We start from the raw sequence: 25,130 nt of genomic DNA, 5'->3' as shown, positions 1-25,130 counted from the left end.
GGGGGGGGGGGGGGGGGGGGGGGGAGGGAGTTCCTGGTCCCACGGCCTGGTATATTGGGCGTGTGCACCGCAGGAATTCCCCCGCCATAGAGTACGTCACCGTGCGCGTCTCTGTTGGTAGGACTTCCGTGTGCTGTTCAGGTCCATGTGATGGATCTGTTTTCAGGGGGGGTGGTCAGGGCTCCTCCTCACCAAGCGCCTACTCAGGCCTTCTGTGAGTTCGGACTCCTTCTTCCATGTGATCCATGTGAGGAAGCCTCCATCAGAGTACAGAGCCTTCCTCCTCAGATTGTCAAAGTGAGTGGACCCTCTAGAAGGGTCCTTTTCTATTGTATGTATATTCGATTCAATTCGTTTATTGAGTGTGTATGGGTTCGGTGCCTCTTCCCCGGAGGCCCTAAAACCAGTTTTTTACATGGCTCAAGGTGCAATATATTCTTTTCAATCTGTACAGCTCGCGTGGGAAGTCTCTCTGGGGATCCCCGTCTCTTTCCTATGGGAGGGTGGTGGGATGTAAAAATGTGAACATTTTTTACCCCGGCTGTGTAGACTGGGATACATACTGTTGATGCTTCCTTCTTTCTATTCCAGAAGTGTTGGAGTTAGGGAGTGTCACACCCCTCTTGTCGTTCCCCTGGGCGCCTTGGGGATTCAATGGCAGGTCTAAATAGCCTGTTCATTGATGGGGGTGTGTCCCGACGCACGTATAGTGCTAGCTCGCTGTAAACAGGCGATTGACTGGCACGCCTTAGTTGCTTGTGGTTGAAACAGCGTTTTTATAAAGCAACTGAGATGGGGGTTTTTCCTCTTCCGGCGACCACATCCCATGACCTGGGTGGGTTGTCGACGGATCCTCGTTCATGTCTGGGGGATGATGACGGGATGGATCTGAACATATGTAGTGGGGTCTCACGCCCTTGGGGTGGGCCACCAGGCGCGGTTCGTCCCGACGTCTGGGTGGCGCCTTCTTTTCATGTTAAGATCAACACGCATATCTGCCCTTTTCCTGGGGCATGTCGGCGTGGTTAGGGCACGGGACTGGTTCTGGTCACGCTGGTCCAGATCAGTTGAACCCGTTGTCCGCCGGGGATGCAGATCTGCTGTTCTGGTACCCTGAGGGACTTGGGCTTTTTTCAGGGGGAAAAATGCCAGGTCGGTCTGGGTGTCACAGGGTTAAGCGCTATGGAGACCCTGGTTGGGTATGTTTTTACTCAGCACTGTCGTCATGGCTTACAGCCATGCCATTCTGTACGCGCTCGATCTCGTCGGATCTCGGCCGCTACACAGGTTGGTCCTGGTTAGTACTTGGTTGGGAGACCGCCGGGGAATACCAGGTACGGTGTGCTTAGGGGCTGGTTCTCCATTGTTTTTCGCTCCTCTCTCACGCATGGCGAAGAGGGGCCTGTGGGGGTGGTTTTTTGACCTCCTCTGGTGACCCTGTGCTTCCCGTACCGCCAGGCCCGGTCCGAAGTGATGTTTGCGACCCGTAGGCCTGGGTTAACCCTTTTTGGAAACTGAAACACTTGTACTGCGGTATAGCCGGTGTATACCCGCAGGTGTGTTTTGGAGTTTTTTCTTGAGGGGTTATAGGAACAACCACCGCATTGGGTAACACCGAGGTGGTTGGTTCCCTGGTGTGTTGGAGCAGTGTCAACTCCCGGGTTCACCGGTTGAGGGTGCCCCTGCACGTTCATGACGTCTGCCAATCGTGTCAGCCTTCTCTGCCTCGACCCCTCTGGGTGGGGGTTGTTAAATGGAGGCTTGGTCATGCAACACCGCCAGCTTACGCTCCTTCCGCCGGGGCGGCTGTGTTCAGCTGTCTCCTCTGGCGCCTGTCTCGTCCGCAGTCTCCAGGCTAGGGTTAACAGCCTGTTGCCTGGTTTTTCCCCGGTGCGCTGCCTGCTTCTGTTGGTTAACCTTTTTTGTGTGCTTACGGCCATGCTGACTGCCTATTCTGCAGGGTCAGTGTGCCAGGCGGTGTACTATTGGGGGGACGGGGCCCGCTCGGCTTACTGGCCTGGTTGGTTCCGCCTGGGAATACCAGGTGCAGTAACTGAGGGGCCTTTGTCCGAATACGCTGGCGATGTGGGGGGCGGGGCACTACGTGCCCACCTGGTGGGGTCTTGATGCTGGCATCATGGACTTCTCCGGGCCCCCATTCCAGGGAGTCCAGTCCTTTTGGTGGGTCTGGGTCTTCCTTCGTGCTCCGCTGCTACGGCCTTGCCACGGGGTTGGGTTTGCCCTTGACCCCGTGATTCTGGGGGCAGTAACGAGGTTGTTCCTCCGTTCGTTCCCGGGTGGCATGCGGGTTGTGCGTGTGTGTAGTCGTGGGTCAAGCCACGGTCTGCTCACCCTGTGCGTTGAGTTGCTTGAGTGCCTCTTCGCACGGTCGGGTCCGTCGCCCTCCCGTGACGTCCCTAATAGGGGGGCTACCCTCCATTAGGGGGGGTCGGGGGGGCTCGGCCCTCCCTGTTCTGATGGTTTTGGGGGGCTGTCAGCGGGGTGTATTTGTCAGCCAAGTGGCTCCGCTTGGCCTCCCTTGTGCAGAAGGCGAAGCCAAGCTAAGCCACTAACGATACAGAACGTTAGGTTATGACTATAACCAAGTTCTGTTAGTTAGGGGCGATGCTTGGCTTCGGACGGCCGCTGCAGCCCTTGACCTCACCTTGTGGTGAAAGCTTGGGAAGGAGGAGAGCAGGTGACCACACACCTGCTTATGAAGGTAAGCTGATGAGGGGTGTGGTCAGACTAATACTGGTATTAGAGGTACATTTGTGGTTTATTCAGTACGCGTGCACGTACGCGAGATAGTGCAGAAGGCGAAGCCAAGCATCGCCCCTAACTAACAGAACTTGGTTATAGTCATAACCTAACGTTATTGGTACCCATTCTATTATTGCACTTTACTTTATTTACATTTAGCTGTTTCACCTGCTTCAACTGAAACAGGTCCCACTCGCTGGAAAATACTTCCCGCTTTGCACCTCTGCTGTGGAATGAACTGCAGGAGCTCATTCACCTGGACCCCCGGGAGAATCTTTATATTTATTTTTATTGCAGAGCTCCTGTGATTTTGGTCCCTGATGATTACTTCTGTAGCGCTTTCAGCCATGCATGTTTCTATACTCCAGAGATTTAGTCAAACAAATAATAATAATAAAACATTTTTAAAAGACAAGCATATCTTTGGAGGGTCTCTTCACAAAGTAACACAAAACTTGTAATATTGTAACAAAAAAAACAGTAATATTGTAATGTACCTCATTACTTAATAAATTAAACTATAATATATAAGTATATTACATTTTGAAAGTAACTTGACCAACACTGACAACTATTACTACTACTACTACTACCACCACCACTATTAGTACTACTAAAATTATTATTACTACTACTACCAATATTAATATGACTCCTACTACAAGTCATTGGGTATTTCTTAGAATCAGTACTACCAGTATGTATGATGTACAATCAGTATTCTGAATGATTTGGCTCACATGGGGTTTCTGACCAAACAGGAAGTCAATCTGAAACAGACACTTTGGAGTAAAAACAAAACTTTTTTATTTCAGTCATACAGACTCAAAAGATCAAATGTAGAAAATTCTTATCAAAAACAGTCAAACAACAACAACAACAACAAAACCTGCATGACAACAGAACAGAGGGCCAGTGCATCTAGTGATCTTGAGGGAGTCTCCAGCTAAAGTGAGGAACAGATTAATTGAACTGCTGGTATCATTTAATGGACTAGAGTTTAGCCAGATGACAGAAATCATATCCAACTACACAAATCCTATCCGACTCCGGGACTAAATCTCATCAGTATGGATCCATTTGAGGGTTCCTGACATGAAACTGATCTCTCAGTGACCCCCAGGGGGCAAATAAGTACCTTCATGATTTCATTTTAACGTGCATTTTAGTTCACAGAGAGACATTCAACCTCGTCTCCTCTTTGCTACATTATTGTTTATTAAAATGTTGAAAACTGTCTGGTGTGTAAATGTGAAGGTTACATACGACCGCTGCCAGGTCTTAGGGTCCTAGGGTTGGGTCATAGCACCTTAGGGTTCCTTTAGGATGCATTGAAATTACTTCTTCAAATCTTATTGAACCAGTAGAAAACCTGAGTCAAGCCTTCAGAGGCTTTTTGACACCTTTAGATTATTTTTTTTGCATTTTGTACTTTAGTTATGTATATTATAGTGTTTGGTGTTTATTCTTTTTATTGTATGAAGCACAATCTCAGGAGGCTCATACAGAAACAAGCATTTCACTGTGATGTAGTACATGTACCTTATATGTGACAAATAAAACAAAACTTGAACTAAACCTGAACGTCACGTAAACACGGACACAGGTTAGAGAAGCGGGTTTGTGACCGGAAGGTCCCCGGGACCGGCAGGAACACCAACCGCTGAAGTGCCCTTGAGCAAGGCACCCCCAACTGCTCCAGTGGAGTTGCTCAGTGGCCAACGGTGTCAGACTGTGGTTGTACTGGGCGGCGGCTCCCAGGTGTGAATGGAACTGTGTGAATGTGAAGCAGGGCGTAGCTGAAAAAGAGCATCTGTGCTCAGCGAACCTACCCTGGGTAAATAAAGGTTAAAGGGGAACTATCTTATAAATGGCCTTTTTCAGTGTTTAGCATTGTTTCCTAGCTATATGAACCTATATTAATATGATCTATGTCTCTAATTCTCATATTGGCGCATTCTTCCAATTCCCCTCTCACAATATTCACCCTCACTGAACTGAGTCATTTGATAATGTGATGATTTGTGATGTCAGAGAGACACAGCTGCATGATAATGTGGCTGTGTGGCATCAGGCTCATGATGAGCTGCACACAGCGGTTGGAGCCCAGCCTCAAAACGGCTTAAGATCTTGAGGTAGAAAAATGCTGTTTTTGAGGACTTGATTAGAAATACAAAACAATGAATAAAAAAAAAAAAAAATTACAGAGGTGTTCCATAGACTCACAGGAATTGTGTAAAAGTGCCCAAATAGTGAAAGAAATAGTAAAATAGTTCCCCTTTAAACAAAAAAACAAACAACGACTACTTGAAGACGACCCCCTGGCCCCCCGACAGGAAGTTCACACTAGTCTCCCAGCTTCGCGGAACTTGCAGAGCAGCGGGTCCTCGGCCCTCAGGGGGAAGTAGAGCGAGCGCTTGGTGTAGAACCGCGGGTCCGACTCGACGTTCTGGATGACGTCGGACAGGAGGTGGGCGCGCTCCACGCCACAGCCGGGCGCCTCGTAGCCCAGCGCCGTGAAGTGGACGTGCAGGTGGTAGTAGGACGGCTGGTAGTGCAGGTAGACCCTCAGCCTGTTGGCCGGGAAACCATAACGCTGCAGGATGGTCTCCTGCACCACACACACACACATATATACACACACACACACACACACACACACACACACACACACACACACACACACACACATATATATACACACACACACACACACACACACACATATATATATACACACACACACACACACACACACACACACACACACACACACACACATACACACACACACACCAGATTAGAGATGGAAATATACATCAGATCAGAGATGGAAACATACATCAGATTACAGATGAAATATACATCAGATTAGAGATGGAAATATAAATCAGATTACAGACAGAAATATACATCAGATTTCAGATGAAATATACATCAGATTTCAGATGAAATATACATCAGATTACAGACGGAAATATACATCAGATTACAGATGAAATATACATCAGATTACAGATGAAATATACGTCAGATTACAGATGAAATATACATCAGATTAGAGACAGAAATATACATCAGATTACAGATGAAATATACATCAGATTAGAGACAGAAATATACATCAGATTTCAGATGAAATATAAATCAGATTACAGACAGAAAGATACATCAGATTACAGATGAAATATACATCAGATTACAGACGGAAATATACATCAGATTACAGATGAAATATACATCAGATTACAGATGAAATATACATCAGATTACAGATGAAATATACATCAGATTACAGATGAAATATACATCAGATTACAGATGAAATATACATCAGATTACAGATGAAATATACGTCAGATTACAGATGAAATATACATCAGATTAGAGACAGAAATATACATCAGATTACAGATGAAATATACATCAGATTACAGATGAAATATACATCAGATTACAGACAGAAATCTACATCAGATTACAGACAGAAATATACATCAGATTACAGATGAAATATACACCAGATTTCAGATGAAATATAAATCAGATTACAGACAGAAAGATACATCAGATTACAGATGGAAATATAAATCTGATTACAGACAGAAAGATACATCAGATTACAGATGACATATACATCAGATTACAGATGAAATATACATCAGATTACAGACAGAAAGATACATCAGATTACAGATGAAATATACATCAGATTACAGACAGAAATATACATCAGATTACAGACAGAAAGATACATCAGATTACAGACAGAAATATACATCAGATTACAGATGAAATATACATCAGATTACAGATGAAATATACATCAGATTACAGACAGAAAGATACATCAGATTACAGATGAAATATACATCAGATTACAGACAGAAAGATACACCAGATTACAGATGGAAATATAAATCTGATTACAGACAGAAAGATACATCAGATTACAGACAGAAATATACATCAGATTACAGACAGAAAGATACATCAGATTACAGATGAAATATACATCAGATTACAGACAGAAAGATACACCAGATTACAGATGACATATACATCAGATTACAGACAGAAAGATACACCAGATTACAGATGACATATACATCAGATTACAGACAGAAAGATACATCAGATTACAGATGACATATACATCAGATGTTGTGGTGCAGCTCGTGTCACCTGGCCCTTGGTGTGTATGTTCTGCAGCTCGTGTCACCTGGCCCTTGGTGCGTATGTTAGATGTTGTGGTGCAGCTCGTGTCACCTGGCCCTTGGTGTGTATGTTCTGCAGCTCGTGTCACCTGGCCCTTGGTGCGTATGTTAGATGTTGTGGTGCAGCTCGTGTCACCTGGCCCTTGGTGCGTATGTTAGATGTTGTGGTGCAGCTCGTGTCACCTGGCCCTTGGTGCGTATGTTAGATGTTGTGGTGCAGCTCGTGTCACCTGGCCCTTGGTGCGTATGTTCTTCAGTAGAGGAAGATGTTCTGATCTGAGATCTCTCAGACTCCTGATGTTCTTCTGATGGACAATGGCGATGAGGTACAGGTCATCTACCTGGAGAACAGACAGGTTAATAACATCTACAGGTCATCTACAGGTCATCTACCTGGAGAACAGACAGGTTAATAACATCTACAGGTCATCTACAGGTCATCTACCTGGAGAACAGACAGGTTAATAACATCTACAGGTCATCTACAGGTCATCTACCTGGAGAACAGACAGGTTAGTAACATCTACAGGTCATCTACCTGGAGAACAGACAGGTTAATAACATCTACAGGTCATCTACAGGTCATCTACCTGGAGAACAGACAGGTTAATAACATCTACAGGTCATCTACAGGTCATCTACAGGTCATCTACCTGCAGAACAGACAGGTTAGTAACATCTACAGGTCATCTACCTGCAGAACAGACAGGTTAGTAACATCTACAGGTCATCTACCTGCAGAACAGACAGGTTAGTAACATCTACAGGTCATCTACCTGCAGAACAGACAGGTTAGTAACATCTACAGGTCATCTACCCGGAGAACAGACAGGTTAGTAACATCTACAGGTCATCTACCTGGAGAACAGACAGGTTAATAACATCTACAGGTCATCTACAGGTCATCTACCTGGAGAACAGACAGGTTAATAACATCTACAGGTCATCTACAGGTCATCTACAGGTCATCTACCTGCAGAACAGACAGGTTAATAACATCTACAGGTCATCTACCTGCAGAACAGACAGGTTAGTAACATCTACAGGTCATCTACCTGCAGAACAGACAGGTTAGTAACATCTACAGGTCATCTACCTGCAGAACAGACAGGTTAGTAACATCTACAGGTCATCTACCTGGAGAACAGACAGGTTAGTAACATCTACAGGTCATCTACCTGGAGAACAGACAGGTTAGTAACATCTACAGGTCATCTACCTGGAGAACAGACAGGTTAGTAACATCTACAGGTCATCTACCTGGAGAACAGACAGGTTAGTAACATCTACAGGTCATCTACCTGGAGAACAGACAGGTTAGTAACATCTACAGGTCATCTACCTGGAGAACAGACAGGTTAGTAACATCTACAGGTCATCTACCTGGAGAACAGACAGGTTAGTAACATCTACAGGTCATCTACCTGCAGAACAGACAGGTTAGTAACATCTACAGGTCATCTACCTGCAGAACAGACAGGTTAGTAACATCTACAGGTCATCTACCTGCAGAACAGACAGGTTAGTAACATCTACAGGTCATCTACCTGGAGAACAGACAGGTTAATAACATCTACAGGTCATCTACAGGTCATCTACCTGGAGAACAGACAGGTTAATAACATCTACAGGTCATCTACCTGGAGAACAGACAGGTTAATAACATCTACAGGTCATCTACCTGCAGAACAGACAGGTTAATAACATCTACAGGTCATCTACCTGGAGAACAGACAGGTTAATAACATCTACAGGTCATCTACCTGCAGAACAGACAGGTTAGTAACATCTACAGGTCATCTACCTGGAGAACAGACAGGTTAGTAACATCTACAGGTCATCTACCTGGAGAACAGACAGGTTAATAACATCTACAGGTCATCTACCTGGAGAACAGACAGGTTAGTAACATCTACAGGTCATCTACCTGGAGAACAGACAGGTTAGTAACATCTACAGGTCATCTACAGGTCATCTACCTGCAGAACAGACAGGTTAGTAACATCTACAGGTCATCTACCTGCAGAACAGACAGGTTAGTAACATCTACAGGTCATCTACCTGGAGAACAGACAGGTTAATAACATCTACAGGTCATCTACCTGCAGAACAGACAGGTTAGTAACATCTACAGGTCATCTACCTGCAGAACAGACAGGTTAGTAACATCTACAGGTCATCTACCTGGAGAACAGACAGGTTAGTAACATCTACAGGTCATCTACCTGGAGAACAGACAGGTTAGTAACATCTACAGGTCATCTACCTGGAGAACAGACAGGTTAGTAACATCTACAGGTCATCTACCTGGAGAACAGACAGGTTAGTAACATCTACAGGTCATCTACCCGGAGAACAGACAGGTTAGTAACATCTACAGGTCATCTACCTGCAGAACAGACAGGTTAGTAACATCTACAGGTCATCTACCTGGAGAACAGACAGGTTAGTAACATCTACAGGTCATCTACCTGCAGAACAGACAGGTTAGTAACATCTACAGGTCATCTACCTGGAGAACAGACAGGTTAGTAACATCTACAGGTCATCTACAGGTCATCTACCTGGAGAACAGACAGGTTAGTAACATCTACAGGTCATCTACCTGCAGAACAGACAGGTTAGTAACATCTACAGGTCATCTACCTGGAGAACAGACAGGTTAGTAACATCTACAGGTCATCTACCTGCAGAACAGACAGGTTAGTAACATCTACAGGTCATCTACCTGCAGAACAGACAGGTTAATAACATCTACAGATCATCTACCTGGAGAACAGACAGGTTAGTAACATCTACAGGTCATCTACCTGGAGAACAGACAGGTTAGTAACATCTACAGGTCATCTACCTGCAGAACAGACAGGTTAGTAACATCTACAGGTCATCTACCTGGAGAACAGACAGGTTAGTAACATCTACAGGTCATCTACCTGGAGAACAGACAGGTTAATAACATCTACAGGTCATCTACCTGGAGAACAGACAGGTTAGTAACATCTACAGGTCATCTACCTGGAGAACAGACAGGTTAATAACATCTACAGGTCATCTACCTGCAGAACAGACAGGTTAATAACATCTACAGGTCATCTACAGGTCATCTACCTGCAGAACAGACAGGTTAGTAACATCTACAGGTCATCTACAGGTCATCTACCTGGAGAACAGACAGGTTAATAACATCTACAGGTCATCTACAGGTCATCTACCTGCAGAACAGACAGGTTAGTAACATCTACAGGTCATCTACAGGTCATCTACCTGGAGAACAGACAGGTTAATAACATCTACAGGTCATCTACCTGGAGAACAGACAGGTTAGTAACATCTACAGGTCATCTACCTGGAGAACAGACAGGTTAATAACATCTACAGGTCATCTACCTGCAGAACAGACAGGTTAATAACATCTACAGGTCATCTACAGGTCATCTACCTGCAGAACAGACAGGTTAGTAACATCTACAGGTCATCTACAGGTCATCTACCTGGAGAACAGACAGGTTAGTAACATCTACAGGTCATCTACCTGGAGAACAGACAGGTTAGTAACATCTACAGGTCATCTACCTGCAGAACAGACAGGTTAATAACATCTACAGGTCATCTACCTGGAGAACAGACAGGTTAGTAACATCTACAGGTCATCTACCTGGAGAACAGACAGGTTAGTAACATCTACAGGTCATCTACCTGGAGAACAGACAGGTTAGTAACATCTACAGGTCATCTACCTGGAGAACAGACAGGTTAGTAACATCTACAGGTCATCTACCTGGAGAACAGACAGGTTAGTAACATCTACAGGTCATCTACCTGGAGAACAGACAGGTTAGTAACATCTACAGGTCATCTACCTGCAGAACAGACAGGTTAGTAACATCTACAGGTCATCTACCTGGAGAACAGACAGGTTAGTAACATCTACAGGTCATCTACCTGGAGAACAGACAGGTTAGTAACATCTACAGGTCATCTACCCGGAGAACAGACAGGTTAGTAACATCTACAGGTCATCTACCTGGAGAACAGACAGGTTAGTAACATCTACAGGTCATCTACCCGGAGAACAGACAGGTTAGTAACATCTACAGGTCATCTACCTGGAGAACAGACAGGTTAGTAACATCTACAGGTCATCTACCTGCAGAACAGACAGGTTAGTAACATCTACAGGTCATCTACCTGGAGAACAGACAGGTTAGTAACATCTACAGGTCATCTACAGGTCATCTACCCGGAGAACAGACAGGTTAGTAACATCTACAGGTCATCTACCTGGAGAACAGACAGGTTAGTAACATCTACAGGTCATCTACCCGGAGAACAGACAGGTTAGTAACATCTACAGGTCATCTACCTGGAGAACAGACAGGTTAGTAACATCTACAGGTCATCTACCTGGAGAACAGACAGGTTAGTAACATCTACAGGTCATCTACCTGGAGAACAGACAGGTTAGTAACATCTACAGGTCATCTACCCGGAGAACAGACAGGTTAGTAACATCTACAGATCATCTACCCGGAGAACAGACAGGTTAGTAACATCTACAGGTCATCTATTAATAATAGACACATTAATCAAATCAAATCACATTTATTTGTAAGGCCCGACAACAACACACGTTAATGTCCCGATGGGCCGGACACGTCTTCTTTAAACAAGTCAAGAAGAAACATCACAATAAATCAAGAACTAAACAAAAACACCATAAAGTCCCAAAAATGTAAAATAAATAAATGCAACACTCCCAGACACGCGAAGGTAAGGAAAAACTCACTAAAACCTAGCGATAGGAAAAAATGCACCACAGGCAGTGTGGAGGAGAGAAACCTTAGAAGGGCCGTTCAAGGGGGGGATCTCCCTTCTTAGATGTCGGTGATAGTAGTGTTGCAGTAAAACAGGCGAACAGTTGGTAAGCATGCAGTCAAGTTAATAACATCTAAGGTTCTAGGGTTAACATCAGATGCCAACCTGTTTTTGGTCCCATTTGAAGTCTGGCAGGAGAACAAAACCCACGTCCTCATCTGGATCCTCGAAGACGATGCGATCTGCCTCCGCCGTCTTGTCCAGGATGTTATAGACCCACTGGGGGACAGAGTTACATTAATATACCTGTTATTAAACAGTTATATTAATACCAGTTATTAAACCATATTAATACCCGTTATTAAACCATATTAATACCCGTTAATAAACCATATTAATACCCGTTATTAAACCATATTAATACCTGTTATTAAACCATATTAATACCCGTTATTAAACCACCAGGTAGTTATATTAATCCCTGTTATATTAAACCATCTGGTAGTTATATTAATACCTGTTACATTAAACCATCTGGTAGTTACATTAATACCTGTTATATTAAACCATCTGGTAGTTATATTAATACCTGTTACATTAAACCATCTGGTAGTTATATTAATACCTGTTACATTAAACCATCTGGTAGTTATATTAATACCTGTTACATTAAACCATCTGGTAGTTATATTAATACCTGTTACTTAAACCATCTGGTAGTTATATTAATACCTGTTACTTAAACCATCTGGTAGTTATATTAATACCTGTTACTTTAACCATCTGGTAGTTATATTAATACCCGTTACTTTAACCATCTGGTAGTTATATTAATACCTGTTACTTAAACCATCTGGTAGTTATATTAATACCTGTTATATTAAACCATCTGGTAGTTATATTAATACCTGTTACTTAAACCATCTGGTAGTTATATTAATACCTGTTACTTTAACCATCTGGTAGTTATATTAATACCTGTTACATTAAACCATCTGGTAGTTATATTAATACCTGTTACTTAAACCATCTGGTAGTTATATTAATACCTGTTACATTAAACCATCTGGTAGTTACATTAATACCTGTTACTTAAACCATCTGGTAGTTATATTAATACCTGTTACTTTAACCATCTGGTAGTTATATTAATACCTGTTACTTTAACCATCTGGTAGTTATATTAATACCTGTTACATTAAACCATCTGGTAGTTACATTAATACCCGTTATTAAACCACCAGGTAGTTATATTAATCCCTGTTATATTAAACCATCTGGTAGTTATATTAATACCTGTTACATTAAACCATCTGGTAGTTACATTAATACCTGTTATATTAAACCATCTGGTAGTTATATTAATACCTGTTACATTAAACCATCTGGTAGTTATATTAATACCTGTTACATTAAACCATCTGGTAGTTATATTAATACCTGTTACTTTAACCATCTGGTAGTTATATTAATACCTGTTACTTTAACCATCTGGTAGTTATATTAATACCCGTTACTTTAACCATCTGGTAGTTATATTAATACCTGTTACTTAAACCATCTGGTAGTTATATTAATACCTGTTACTTTAACCATCTGGTAGTTATATTAATACCTGTTACTTAAACCATCTGGTAGTTATATTAATACCTGTTACTTTAACCATCTGGTAGTTATATTAATACCTGTTACATTAAACCATCTGGTAGTTATATTAATACCTGTTACTTAAACCATCTGGTAGTTATATTAATACCTGTTACTTAAACCATCTGGTAGTTATATTAATACCTGTTACTTAAACCATCTGGTAGTTATATTAATACCTGTTATATTAAACTATCAGGTAGCTACATTAATACCTGTTATATTAAACCATCTGGTAGTTACATTAATACCTGTTATATTAAACCATCTGGTAGTTATATTAATACCCGTTATATTAAACCATCTGGTAGTTATATTAATACCTGTTATATTAAACCATCTGGTAGTTATATTAATACCTGTTACTTAAACCATCTGGTAGTTATATTAATACCTGTTACATTAAACCATCTGGTAGTTATATTAATACCTGTTACATTAAACCATCTGGTAGTTATATTAATACCTGTTACATTAAACCATCTGGTAGTTATATTAATACCTGTTATATTAAACCATCTGGTAGTTATATTAATACCTGTTATATTAAACCATCTGGTAGTTATATTAATACCTGTTACATTAAACCATCTGGTAGTTACATTAATACCTGTTACATTAAACCATCTGGTAGTTATATTAATACCTGTTACATTAAACCATCTGGTAGTTATATTAATACCTGTTACATTAAACCATCTGGTAGTTACATTAATACCTGTTACTTTAACCATCTGGTAGTTATATTAATACCTGTTACTTTAAACCATCTGGTAGTTATATTAATACCTGTTATATTAAACCATCTGGTAGTTATATTAATACCTGTTACATTAAACCATCTGGTAGTTATATTAATACCTGTTACATTAAACCATCTGGTAGTTATATTAATACCTGTTACATTAAACCATCTGGTAGTTATATTAATACCTGTTATATTAAACCATCTGGTAGTTATATTAATACCTGTTACATTAAACCATCTGGTAGTTATATTAATACCTGTTATATTAAACCATCTGGTAGTTATATTAATACCTGTTACATTAAACCATCTGGTAGTTATATTAATACCTGTTATATTAAACCATCTGGTAGTTATATTAATACCTGTTACATTAAACCATCTGGTAGTTATATTAATACCTGTTATATTAAACCATCTGGTAGTTATATTAATACCTGTTACATTAAACCATCTGGTAGTTATATTAATACCTGTTATATTAAACCATCTGGTAGTTATATTAATACCTGTTATATTAAACCATCTGGTAGTTATATTAATACCTGTTACATTAAACCATCTGGTAGTTATATTAATACCTGTTACTTTAACCATCTGGTAGTTATATTAATACCTGTTACTTTAAACCATCTGGTAGTTATATTAATACCTGTTACATTAAACCATCTGGTAGTTATATTAATACCCGTTATATTAAACCATCTGGTAGTTCTATTAATATCCGTTATATTAAACCATCTGGTAGTTATATTAATACCCGTTATATTAAACCATCTGGTAGTTATATTAATACCCGTTATATTAAACCATCTGGTAGTTACATTAATACCTGTTACATTAAACCATCTGGTAGTTACATTAATACCTGTTACATTAAACCATCTGGTAGTTATATTAATACCTGTTACTTTAACCATCTGGTAGTTACATAAATACCTGTTACTTTAACCATCTGGTAGTTATATTAATACCTGTTACTTTAAACCATCTGGTAGTTATATTAATACCTGTTACATTAAACCATCTGGTAGTTATATTAATACCTGTTACTTTAACCATCTGGTAGTTATATTAATACCTGTTACTTTAACCATCTGGTAGTTATATTAATACCTGTTACATTAAACCATCTGGTAGTTACATTAATACCTGTTACTTAAACCATCTGGTAGTTATATTAATACCTGTTACTTAAACCATCTGGTAGTTATATTAATACCTGTTACTTAAACCATCTGGTAGTTATATTAATACATGTTACATTAAACCATCAGGTAGTTCTATTAATACCTGTTACATTAAACCATCTGGTAGTTATATTAATACCTGTTACATTAACCATCTGGTAGTTACATTAATACCTGTTACTTTAACCATCTGGTAGTTACATTAATACCTGTTACTTAAACCATCTGGTAGTTACATTAATACCTGTTACTTTAACCATCTGGTAGTTACATTAATACCTGTTACTTTAACCATCTGGTAGTTACATTAATACCTGTTACATTAAACCATCAGGTAGTTATATTAATACCTGTTACATTAAACCATCTGGTAGTTACATTAATACCTGTTACATTAAACCATCTGGTAGTTATATTAATACCTGTTACATTAAACCATCTGGTAGTTATATTAATACCTGTTATATTAAACCATCTGGTAGTTATATTAATACCTGTTACATTAAACCATCTGGTAGTTATATTAATACCTGTTACATTAAACCATCTGGTAGTTATATTAAAACCTGTTATATTAAACCATCTGGTAGTTATATTAATACCTGTTACTTTAACCATCTGGTAGTTATATTAATACCTGTTACATTAAACCATCTGGTAGTTATATTAATACCTGTTACTTTAACCATCTGGTAGTTACATTAATACCTGTTATATTAAACCATCTGGTAGTTATATTAATACCTGTTACATTAAACCATCTGGTAGTTATATTAATACCTGTTATATTAAACCATCTGGTAGTTATATTAATACTTGTTATATTAAACCATCAGGTAGTTATATTAATACCTGTTACATTAAACCATCTGGTAGTTATATTAATACCTGTTACATTAAACCATCTGGTAGTTATATTAATACCTGTTATATTAAACCATCTGGTAGTTATATTAATACCCGTTACATTAAACCATCTGGTAGTTATATTAATACCTGTTATATTAAACCATCTGGTAGTTATATTAATACCCGTTACATTAAACCATCTGGTAGTTATATTAATACCTGTTACATTAAACCATCAGGTAGTTATATTAATACCTGTTACATTAAACCATCTGGTAGTTACATTAATACCTGTTACATTAAACCATCTGGTAGTTATATTAATACCTGTTACATTAAACCATCTGGTAGTTATATTAATACCTGTTACATTAAACCATCTGGTAGTTATATTAATACCTGTTACATTAAACCATCTGGTAGTTACATTAATACCTGTTACATTAAACCATCTGGTAGTTATATTAATACCTGTTACATTAAACCATCTGGTAGTTATATTAATACCTGTTACATTAAACCATCTGGTAGTTATATTAATACCTGTTACATTAAACCATCTGGTAGTTACATTAATACCTGTTACTTTAACCATCTGGTAGTTATATTAATACCTGTTACTTTAACCATCTGGTAGTTATATTAATACCCGTTACTTTAACCATCTGGTAGTTATATTAATACCTGTTACTTTAACCATCTGGTAGTTATATTAATACCTGTTACTTTAACCATCTGGTAGTTATATTAATACCTGTTACTTTAACCATCTGGTAGTTATATTAATACCCGTTACTTTAACCATCTGGTAGTTATATTAATACCTGTTACTTTAACCATCTGGTAGTTATATTAATACCTGTTACTTTAACCATCTGGTAGTTATATTAATACCCGTTACTTTAACCATCTGGTAGTTATATTAATACCTGTTACTTTAACCATCTGGTAGTTATATTAATACCTGTTACTTTAACCATCTGGTAGTTATATTAATACCTGTTACTTAAACCATCTGGTAGTTATATTAATACCTGTTACTTAAACCATCTGGTAGTTATATTAATACCTGTTACTTTAACCATCTGGTAGTTATATTAATACCTGTTACTTAAACCATCTGGTAGTTATATTAATACCTGTTACATTAAACCATCTGGTAGTTATATTAATACCTGTTACTTTAACCATCTGGTAGTTATATTAATACCTGTTACATTAAACCATCTGGTAGTTATATTAATACCTGTTACTTAAACCATCTGGTAGTTATATTAATACCTGTTACTTAAACCATCTGGTAGTTATATTAATACCTGTTACATTAAACCATCTGGTAGTTATATTAATACCTGTTACTTTAACCATCTGGTAGTTACATTAATACCTGTTACTTAAACCATCTGGTAGTTATATTAATACCTGTTACATTAAACCATCAGGTAGTTATATTAATACCTGTTATATTAAACCATCTGGTAGTTATATTAATACCCGTTACATTAAACCATCTGGTAGTTATATTAATACCTGTTACATTAAACCATCAGGTAGTTACATTAATACCTGTTACATTAAACCATCTGGTAGTTACATTAATACCTGTTACATTAAACCATCTGGTAGTTACAATAATACCTGCAGCATTGAACCAAACATGTTTTCGATAGCGAAGGTTTTAGTGAAAATGCATGCGTTTGTGAAGCACTGAGCATACGACTAGATAAACGAGACTTGGATTGTACTGCATGCATTGTGAGAGAGTTTGTAAACCGATGTTTTTATATAGTTTTGCTATACCAAATCTCTGTTAACTTCAATTATCAAGTACTTCTACCATTAGAAACCAAACTTAGAAACCGTCATCAAGTGTGTGTGTGTGCGTGCGTGTGTGTGTGTGTGTACCTGCAGGCTGAAGCCATGGCTCTGGATGTGAGGCAGGGTGGTGTGTGTGTGTGTGTGTGTGTGTGTACCTGCAGGCTGAAGCCATGGCTCTGGATGTGAGGCAGGGTGGTGTGTGTGTGTGTGTGTGTGTGTGTACCTGCAGGCTGAAGCCATGGCTCTGGATGTGAGGCAGGGTGGTGTGTGTGTGTGCGTGTGTGTGTGTACCTGCAGGCTGAAGGTGTTGCTCTCCAGGTGGGGCAGGGTGATGGTCTTGTAGTCCAGAGGCGTCTCCTCCATCAGGAAGCTCTCCTGACGCTCGTACTTCTTAATGTGTTTCTCTGTGGCTGGACACACCACTGTCGCCTTGAGCTCTATATATATATATATATGCACACACACACACAGGTTATTATTTTGGATGGATGCAGACATAGCGCTGCAAGACACAACACAGTAGCGCAAAAACATATTTATTTTCTTAAAATATTTTATATATTTATTTGTATGAGAGTTGTATGTTGAGTTTTTTTTTTGTGGAGGAAAGCATGGCACTTGAGACAAAACACATTATATCCTATATCATTTCATATGAATTCCTCTCGTTTCTTTTAAGTACATTGTTTACAGCTTGTTACGTTTTATTTTGTTTTCTTGGTCTATATACTTATTGTTAAGTATGCTATATACTTATTGTTTATGTGTCTTGTAAGCCCATATGGGCTGGGCATACATCTGTATGTAAGACACAAAAATACAAAATATCAATCAATCAATATATAAATAAATAAATATCAGAAATGGTATTCAAAACAGGCAGTAAGGTAGCCTGGGCCCTGTTCCTCGTACCTGGCTAACTGAGTTAGCCGGATCATTTTCAGGATAACTTGACTTAAGCCAGACCTTTCCGTTCCCCGACGCCTGAATGCCTTCCACAACAGAACTGCGTTTCCGCGTCTCTGATTGGCCAGGTCAATTCTGGTCATGTGACATGTACGCCCAATCGTGGGAACGCAAGTTTCTACACTGGTTAAGCTTAGGCGCTCGTTCGAAGTTGGTTAAGGTTAGAGTTTGTCTTAGAGCATGGCGATAGAACGCCAGGTAGTTTGCAGGCTGTTAGACCCGGAAATAGGCGCAGAACTTGCTGTCCCACGATTGGCGCACATGTCACATGACCTGGCCAATCAGAGCGCAAAACTCGAACGCGGAAACGCAGTTCCGTCGTCGAAGGCATACACGCTTCCCCGACGTGCGATTTTCTAAATCCCTATGGCATTGGCAACAGATCAAAAAGTTTGAACCTGGTCGAGGGCAGGGTTTAGTTCAGTTAGCTGGATAAACCATGGCCACGCCCTCGCAAAGAAATGCCAGCTCGCTTCCTGAAATCCTCACAGTCTAGATCCCATTATACCATTCTGAATTATGTTTTTGTGCTTCGTTTTTCTAGAGGGGGCTTTTGAAATGTAAAATAATATTCCTAAAATGCTGATAATACATTTACTTTGTCCTAAATAATGCACGTCATATATACGGCGCTCGCGAGGTGCGATATACACACTATGTGGTTATTTTAATAACGTTGGAGCATTGCAAATGTGAATCCCGCTGGGATGTTTTTAATGAATGAAACCGGGCGTTTGGCTCTGATTAGTTTCATATTCTCGGCTGTGGATGTATCTGTGCCCGGATTGTGTTTCATTCAAGCATAAATTGAAGCGTCTTCATGCGTGGATTGTGGATATGAATTACGACAAATCTGAATAGTGGATTGTTGAATTGTATCACTGTCACTCACACGTTATTGTGATATTGTAACTGCTAACTGGGATTAAAATGTTTGAGGAGATGCGCCGTTTGATTTGATGACGTGGACGTGACTTGAGAAAATGAATGAGCAATTGCAAGGCTTTGACGTTTTGATTAATGCATTTTGAGAAAATACATGTACCGGTATCTGTTCAAGCACTGTTAGCGTTATCTGATGATGAACAAGAAGGTGATTAACATGACTGGTGTCACTGATAGAAACCAAAGGTTAATCAATTCAATGCATGTATGGATGATGTCCAAAACAGATTAAAACCTGATTAATAGTGAAACTGTATAGCCATTAGCCTCCAAGCCTCTCTGACACGTTATTTCGGGGGTCGCGCCTTGAAAACTTTGGGAACCATGTATTTATAATAGTACATGATACCTAAGCACATACAGTACAGATATCCTCATAAGAATATATTAATTCATTAATTCATATCAATTAGATACTCTTTGGGCTTGTTTTGTGTCTACTTATTCTGAAAGAGTTGAACTAATTATTTTCGCTAGCAAGATCACATTTGATTATTCATTCCATTAAGCCTACTGCCAGCAGGCACATTTAAAGAAATATAATCTGATTGATTGGGGTAATGAGGGACTTAAAATTAGCCTATAGATTATGCATTTAACTTGTCGGCGAGGCTATTGAGCCGTACTGTATTGTACCCCTTCTGCAATCTGTTAATAAAGTTTTCAATCAATCAATCAATCAATGTTAGAAAATCAGGATTTCTGCGATCGACACCTGCTGTCTTTTCAGGTGAAGCGTCCGCGCGCAATTATCCTGAGTATCAAGTCTGGTTCAAATTAACAAGACTGAATCATCGTTCGAGGAACAGGGAAAGCCTGGATTCAAACATCGGGTTAATTGAATCTGGATAATGGGACTTTTGATCGACTTAGTTGAACCAGGTTGAATAGGGCCCGGTCAGAAGAATCTTTCAAAATAAAAGCTGCAACATATGAGTCTTTTCAGCTTCTTTGGACATAATTTATCATTGTTTTTCAGAAAGCAATATCATCAGTAGGGGAATTTAAATATTGCCCAATATAGGACTGTACCATTCACATGAACAGGGGGGGGGGGGGGGGTCATATAGGACTGTACCATTAAGATGTAGTGGTAGCTCTAGCTGGTAGGTGCTGTAGATGTCATTTTTCATCTGCAGTGTGAGTTTGGAGGAGGCGAAGATCTCAGCCAGGTTCTCCTCTCTTATAGGAGTCTTCTCCAAGATGACCACGGCCTGCTGCTCTGCCAACTGACCAGGGAACATTCACTTTATTACCCACGACTGACCAGGAAACATTCACTTTATTACCCACGACTGACCAGGAAACATTCACTTTATTACCCACGACTGACCAGGAAACATTCACTTATTACACACGACTGACCAGGAAACATTCACTTATTACACACGACTGACCAGGAAACATTCACTTATTACAGTGTGCCCCCCGCCCCCCCCCCCCAACCACCTCCAATGTAAATTACCCAGTATGGTTGTCAATATCCCAATGTACCCAACCCCCCCCACCCAACCTCCTCCAATGTACAGTTTCTACGTCAAATGTATATACTCCCTTTTCTTGACTCCTTCTGTATCACAAACAGTACTGTATTTGCAAATCTGGTATGTCATAAATGTATAGATGTAGCAGTACTGACTATCTGTATGTCATGTATGTCATATATGTCTATATGAATTGAAAATGGGGGACCCTGATGGAAACAAGACAAACGTCTTTCTCAGGTCTGCATCCCCTTAACAATTGTATGTATTGAGCCGTACTGTATTGTACCCATTCTGCAATCTGTTAATAAAGTTTTCATTCATTCATTCATTCATTCATTCACACACGACTGACCAGGAAACATTCACTTTATTACCCAGGATTACTGACCAGGAAACATTCACTTTATTACACACGACTGACCAGGAAACATTCACTTATTACACACGACTGGCCAGGAAACATTCACTTTATTACACACGACTGACCAGGAAACATTCACTTATTACACACGACTGACCAGGAAACATTCACTTATTACACACGACTGACCAGGAAACATTCACTTATTACACACGACTGACCAGGAAACATTCACTTATTACACTCAATGTTGGCCGACCTGAATGAATGAATGAATGAATGATACTACCTGTATGTCCCTATGCCATAAATGTCATGATGTCATGTCATGACTCATGTATGTTGTCTGTTGTGTATGTTATAAATGTCACTATGAATTGAAAATGGGAGACCCTGATGTAAACAAGACAAAAGTCTTTCTCTGAAATGCATCCGCTTAAAAGGAAAACTCCAACATTTTGGGAAATTAGCTTATTTGGCATCTACCCTGGAGTTAGACAAGAAGATACCTTTTTTCTTCTCTGTGCATGCAGTAGGAAGACGCACACCGTTAGCCTAGCTTAGCGTCAGTCACTGGAAGTAGGTTCCTCCATTAGCCTAGTTCCCAACGTCTTCCTACTCCTACTGCATGCACAGAGAAGAAAAAGGTATGAGTCTTCTTGTCTAACTCCAGGGTAGATGGCAAATAAGCTAATTTCCCAAAATGTTGGAGTTTTCCTTTAACAATTATGTGTATCGAGCCGTACTGTATTGTACCCATTCTGCAATCTGTTAAATAAAGTTCTCATTCATTCATGAATGTCCGACTTTCCGAGTTGACGAGGACCAACCAAGCACCATAATAGTTTGATCAGAGTGAAGAGCGTCTCAGCCAATCACAGCGCAACATCGGAGGCCACGGCAGTTCGTCACGGCCAATCACATTCGTTTGGGGGCGTGGTTAAAGCTAAACATTCCTTATCATCCTAGGAAAAAAAGAATCTCAACCACCGGCTAACAACTTAAGCTAATTGATTGATTGAACATTTTTATTAACAGATTGCAGAATGGGTACAATACAGTACAGATCAATACACACAATTGTAAGGGGATGCAGACCAGAGAAAGACTTTCGTCTTGTTTACATCAGGGTCCCCCTAAGTTAGATGGTACCGACCGTTCCCCGTAGGAAGATGTTCTTCTCCCGGGCGGACTCTCTCAGGACGGCACTGTAGCTGAAGTCTGACAGGACTGTCTTCTGTCTGTTCTCCTCTGTCCCTTCTTCATCCTGCTCCGGTCTCTTCCTCTTCGCTTCAGGACTGAGCTGCTTCGCTCCATTGATCTCCTGCTTCTTCTTCTCACCGCTGGCTTTGCACGCAGACATGTTTTCTTCTTCTTCTACTTCTTCTTGTTGTTGACTTTTCTTCTATTTTTTATTTTTATTTTTGACGGCGGTTGCCATGCAATAATGTTGCATTAGCGCCATCTACTGTCGGATCACTTAATTGAGAGAGTGAGATCAAAACGTCTTCTTTACTACGGATAATGAAGTACATGTATTTAAATGCCTAAAAGTGGTCCAGAGAGCTTCAGAGTTTGCCTTCCTTGCCTTGGCCCAGAAGTAATTCTTCCAAGTATGAGATTGGATAAATGTTTTGAAAACCACAAGTTATCCTGCCCCTGACTCTAGACTTCTTAAAATAGACCTGATTGATTGATTGATTGAAAACTTTATTAACAGATGGCAGAATGGGTACAGTACAGTACAGCTCAATACATACAATTGTTAAGGGTATGCAGACCGGAGAAAGACTTTCATCTTGTTTACATCAGGGTCCCCCATTTTCAATTCATCGTAACATATATGACATACAGATAGACAGTACTGCTACATCTATACATTTATGACATACCAGATTTGCAAATACAGTACTGTTTGTGATACGAAAAGAGTCCAGAAAAAAAAGTATATACATTTGACGTAATTGACTTTCGTCTTGTTTACATCAAGTCATTTACATTTGACGTAATTGACCTCATGAATGAATGAATGAATGAAAACTTTATTTAACAGATTGCAGAATGGTACAATACAGTACGGCTCAATACACACAATTGTTAAGGGGATGCAGACCAGAGAGACTTTTGTCTTGTTTACATCAGGGTCCCCCATTTTCAATTCATATAGACATTTATGACATACACAATATACATGACATTTATGGCATAGGGACATATAGGTATTTAGTACCGATATGTTTGTGACATAAACGGTATTCAAATATACAGTACTGTTACCCCTAGATCCTGACAGAGTATATACATATGATGGGGAGGGGACTGTACATTGATACTATAGTCTACCCATATAACTCTGTATAGCATGTACAATAGTGCTGTATATACCATATATATTTATTATATTTATATTTACCGCATAATGCGCATATATCAATACCTGTCTGAATATACCTGCATATAATCCTTCTATATACCTACTTACACCTGCATATAACTCATATAGCTCTGTATGATAGCATGTATATAATGCGGTATATACTATATGACTCTAGTATGAGGTAGGTAGTTTGTCCATACTTAATTGATGAAGATGTACTAACATTGAAACGTCTTTGTTTGCACCAGAAATAAAGGCCTGTCCGAGTGCTCCAGTGAATCTTTCCTGGTTTTAATAAAATATTAGACACCTTTCTAACATAATTATTAAATTAACATTAGATGCCTTTCCAACATACTAAATCAAATAATAACATTAGAAGCCTTTCTAAGATACTTAATAAAATAACATCAAACTTTCCTTCTGTACTTAATAAAATAACACCAAACTTTCCCTCAGTACTTAATAAAAATACCATCAAACTTTCCTACTGAGATGGTTTCGGTGTGGTATTGAAGAGGAGATCCCAAATGCAGGTAACCCGAGTATAGAGAGAGGAGACTGAGACGACGTACTGAAGTGAACAGGCTTTTACTAAGCAGTCAGCAAGCAACAATGAATACAAACGGTATCAAAGGTTACTAAACAAAAGCGAACTGCAAACCCGAAAACAATACTCAGCAATGCTGGAAAAATAAGAACTAAATAGGAACGGACTCACTGGGAATATAAGAGACAAGAGGTGAGTAAGTGACCGAAACCAACTGTGATACAATACACTGAAACAAGGCAATGGTGCAACAATGAGTGAGAGGCACGGGCAGGTCTAAATAGCCCCTGTGAATAATAATTACTAATGAGTGCCAGCTGGCATAGGCCAGGCAGGTGAACACATAATTAGTAAAAGAAAACTCACAACATTGTTAAAAGCATGTGTACAGGAATAT

At 39.7% G+C, this 25,130-nt stretch overlaps 1 protein-coding gene across 1 annotated transcript; it reads right to left on the bottom strand.

Moving 5' to 3' along the window:
- Positions 1 to 3,553: 3,553 nt before the first annotated feature.
- Positions 3,554 to 23,174, bottom strand: dcps (decapping enzyme, scavenger). The gene is made up of 6 exons (XM_084331220.1): positions 22,963 to 23,174; positions 21,037 to 21,187; positions 18,339 to 18,484; positions 11,961 to 12,074; positions 7,211 to 7,321; positions 3,554 to 5,374 (listed from the first exon to the last, which is right to left on the bottom strand). The coding sequence occupies exons 1-6, from the start codon at positions 23,167 to 23,169 to the stop codon at positions 5,105 to 5,107; spliced, it is 999 nt and encodes a 332-aa protein (XP_084187346.1). The 5' UTR covers positions 23,170 to 23,174; the 3' UTR covers positions 3,554 to 5,104.
- Positions 23,175 to 25,130: the final 1,956 nt, after the last annotated feature.

This window comes from Notolepis coatsorum, assembly GCF_963971535.1.
Source record: "Notolepis coatsorum genome assembly, chromosome: 16".
NCBI classification, from domain to species: Eukaryota; Metazoa; Chordata; class Actinopteri; order Aulopiformes; family Paralepididae; genus Notolepis; species Notolepis coatsorum.
Note: the sequence above shows the minus strand (reverse complement) of the source record. Positions and strands in the feature narration are given on the sequence as shown.

Bases quoted from the DNA above. Each gene is read 5' to 3' on its own strand.
- dcps (XM_084331220.1), bottom strand. From the start codon at position 23,169: ATGTCTGCGTGCAAAGCCAGCGGTGAGAAGAAGAAGCAGGAGATCAAT. The intron at 18,485-21,036 runs GTACAGTCCTAT...ATATATATATAG, and splicing joins GCTACCACTACATCTTAATG to AGCTCAAGGCGACAGTGGTG. The intron at 12,075-18,338 runs GTACACACACAC...TCTGTCCCCCAG, and splicing joins GCAACACCTTCAGCCTGCAG to TGGGTCTATAACATCCTGGA.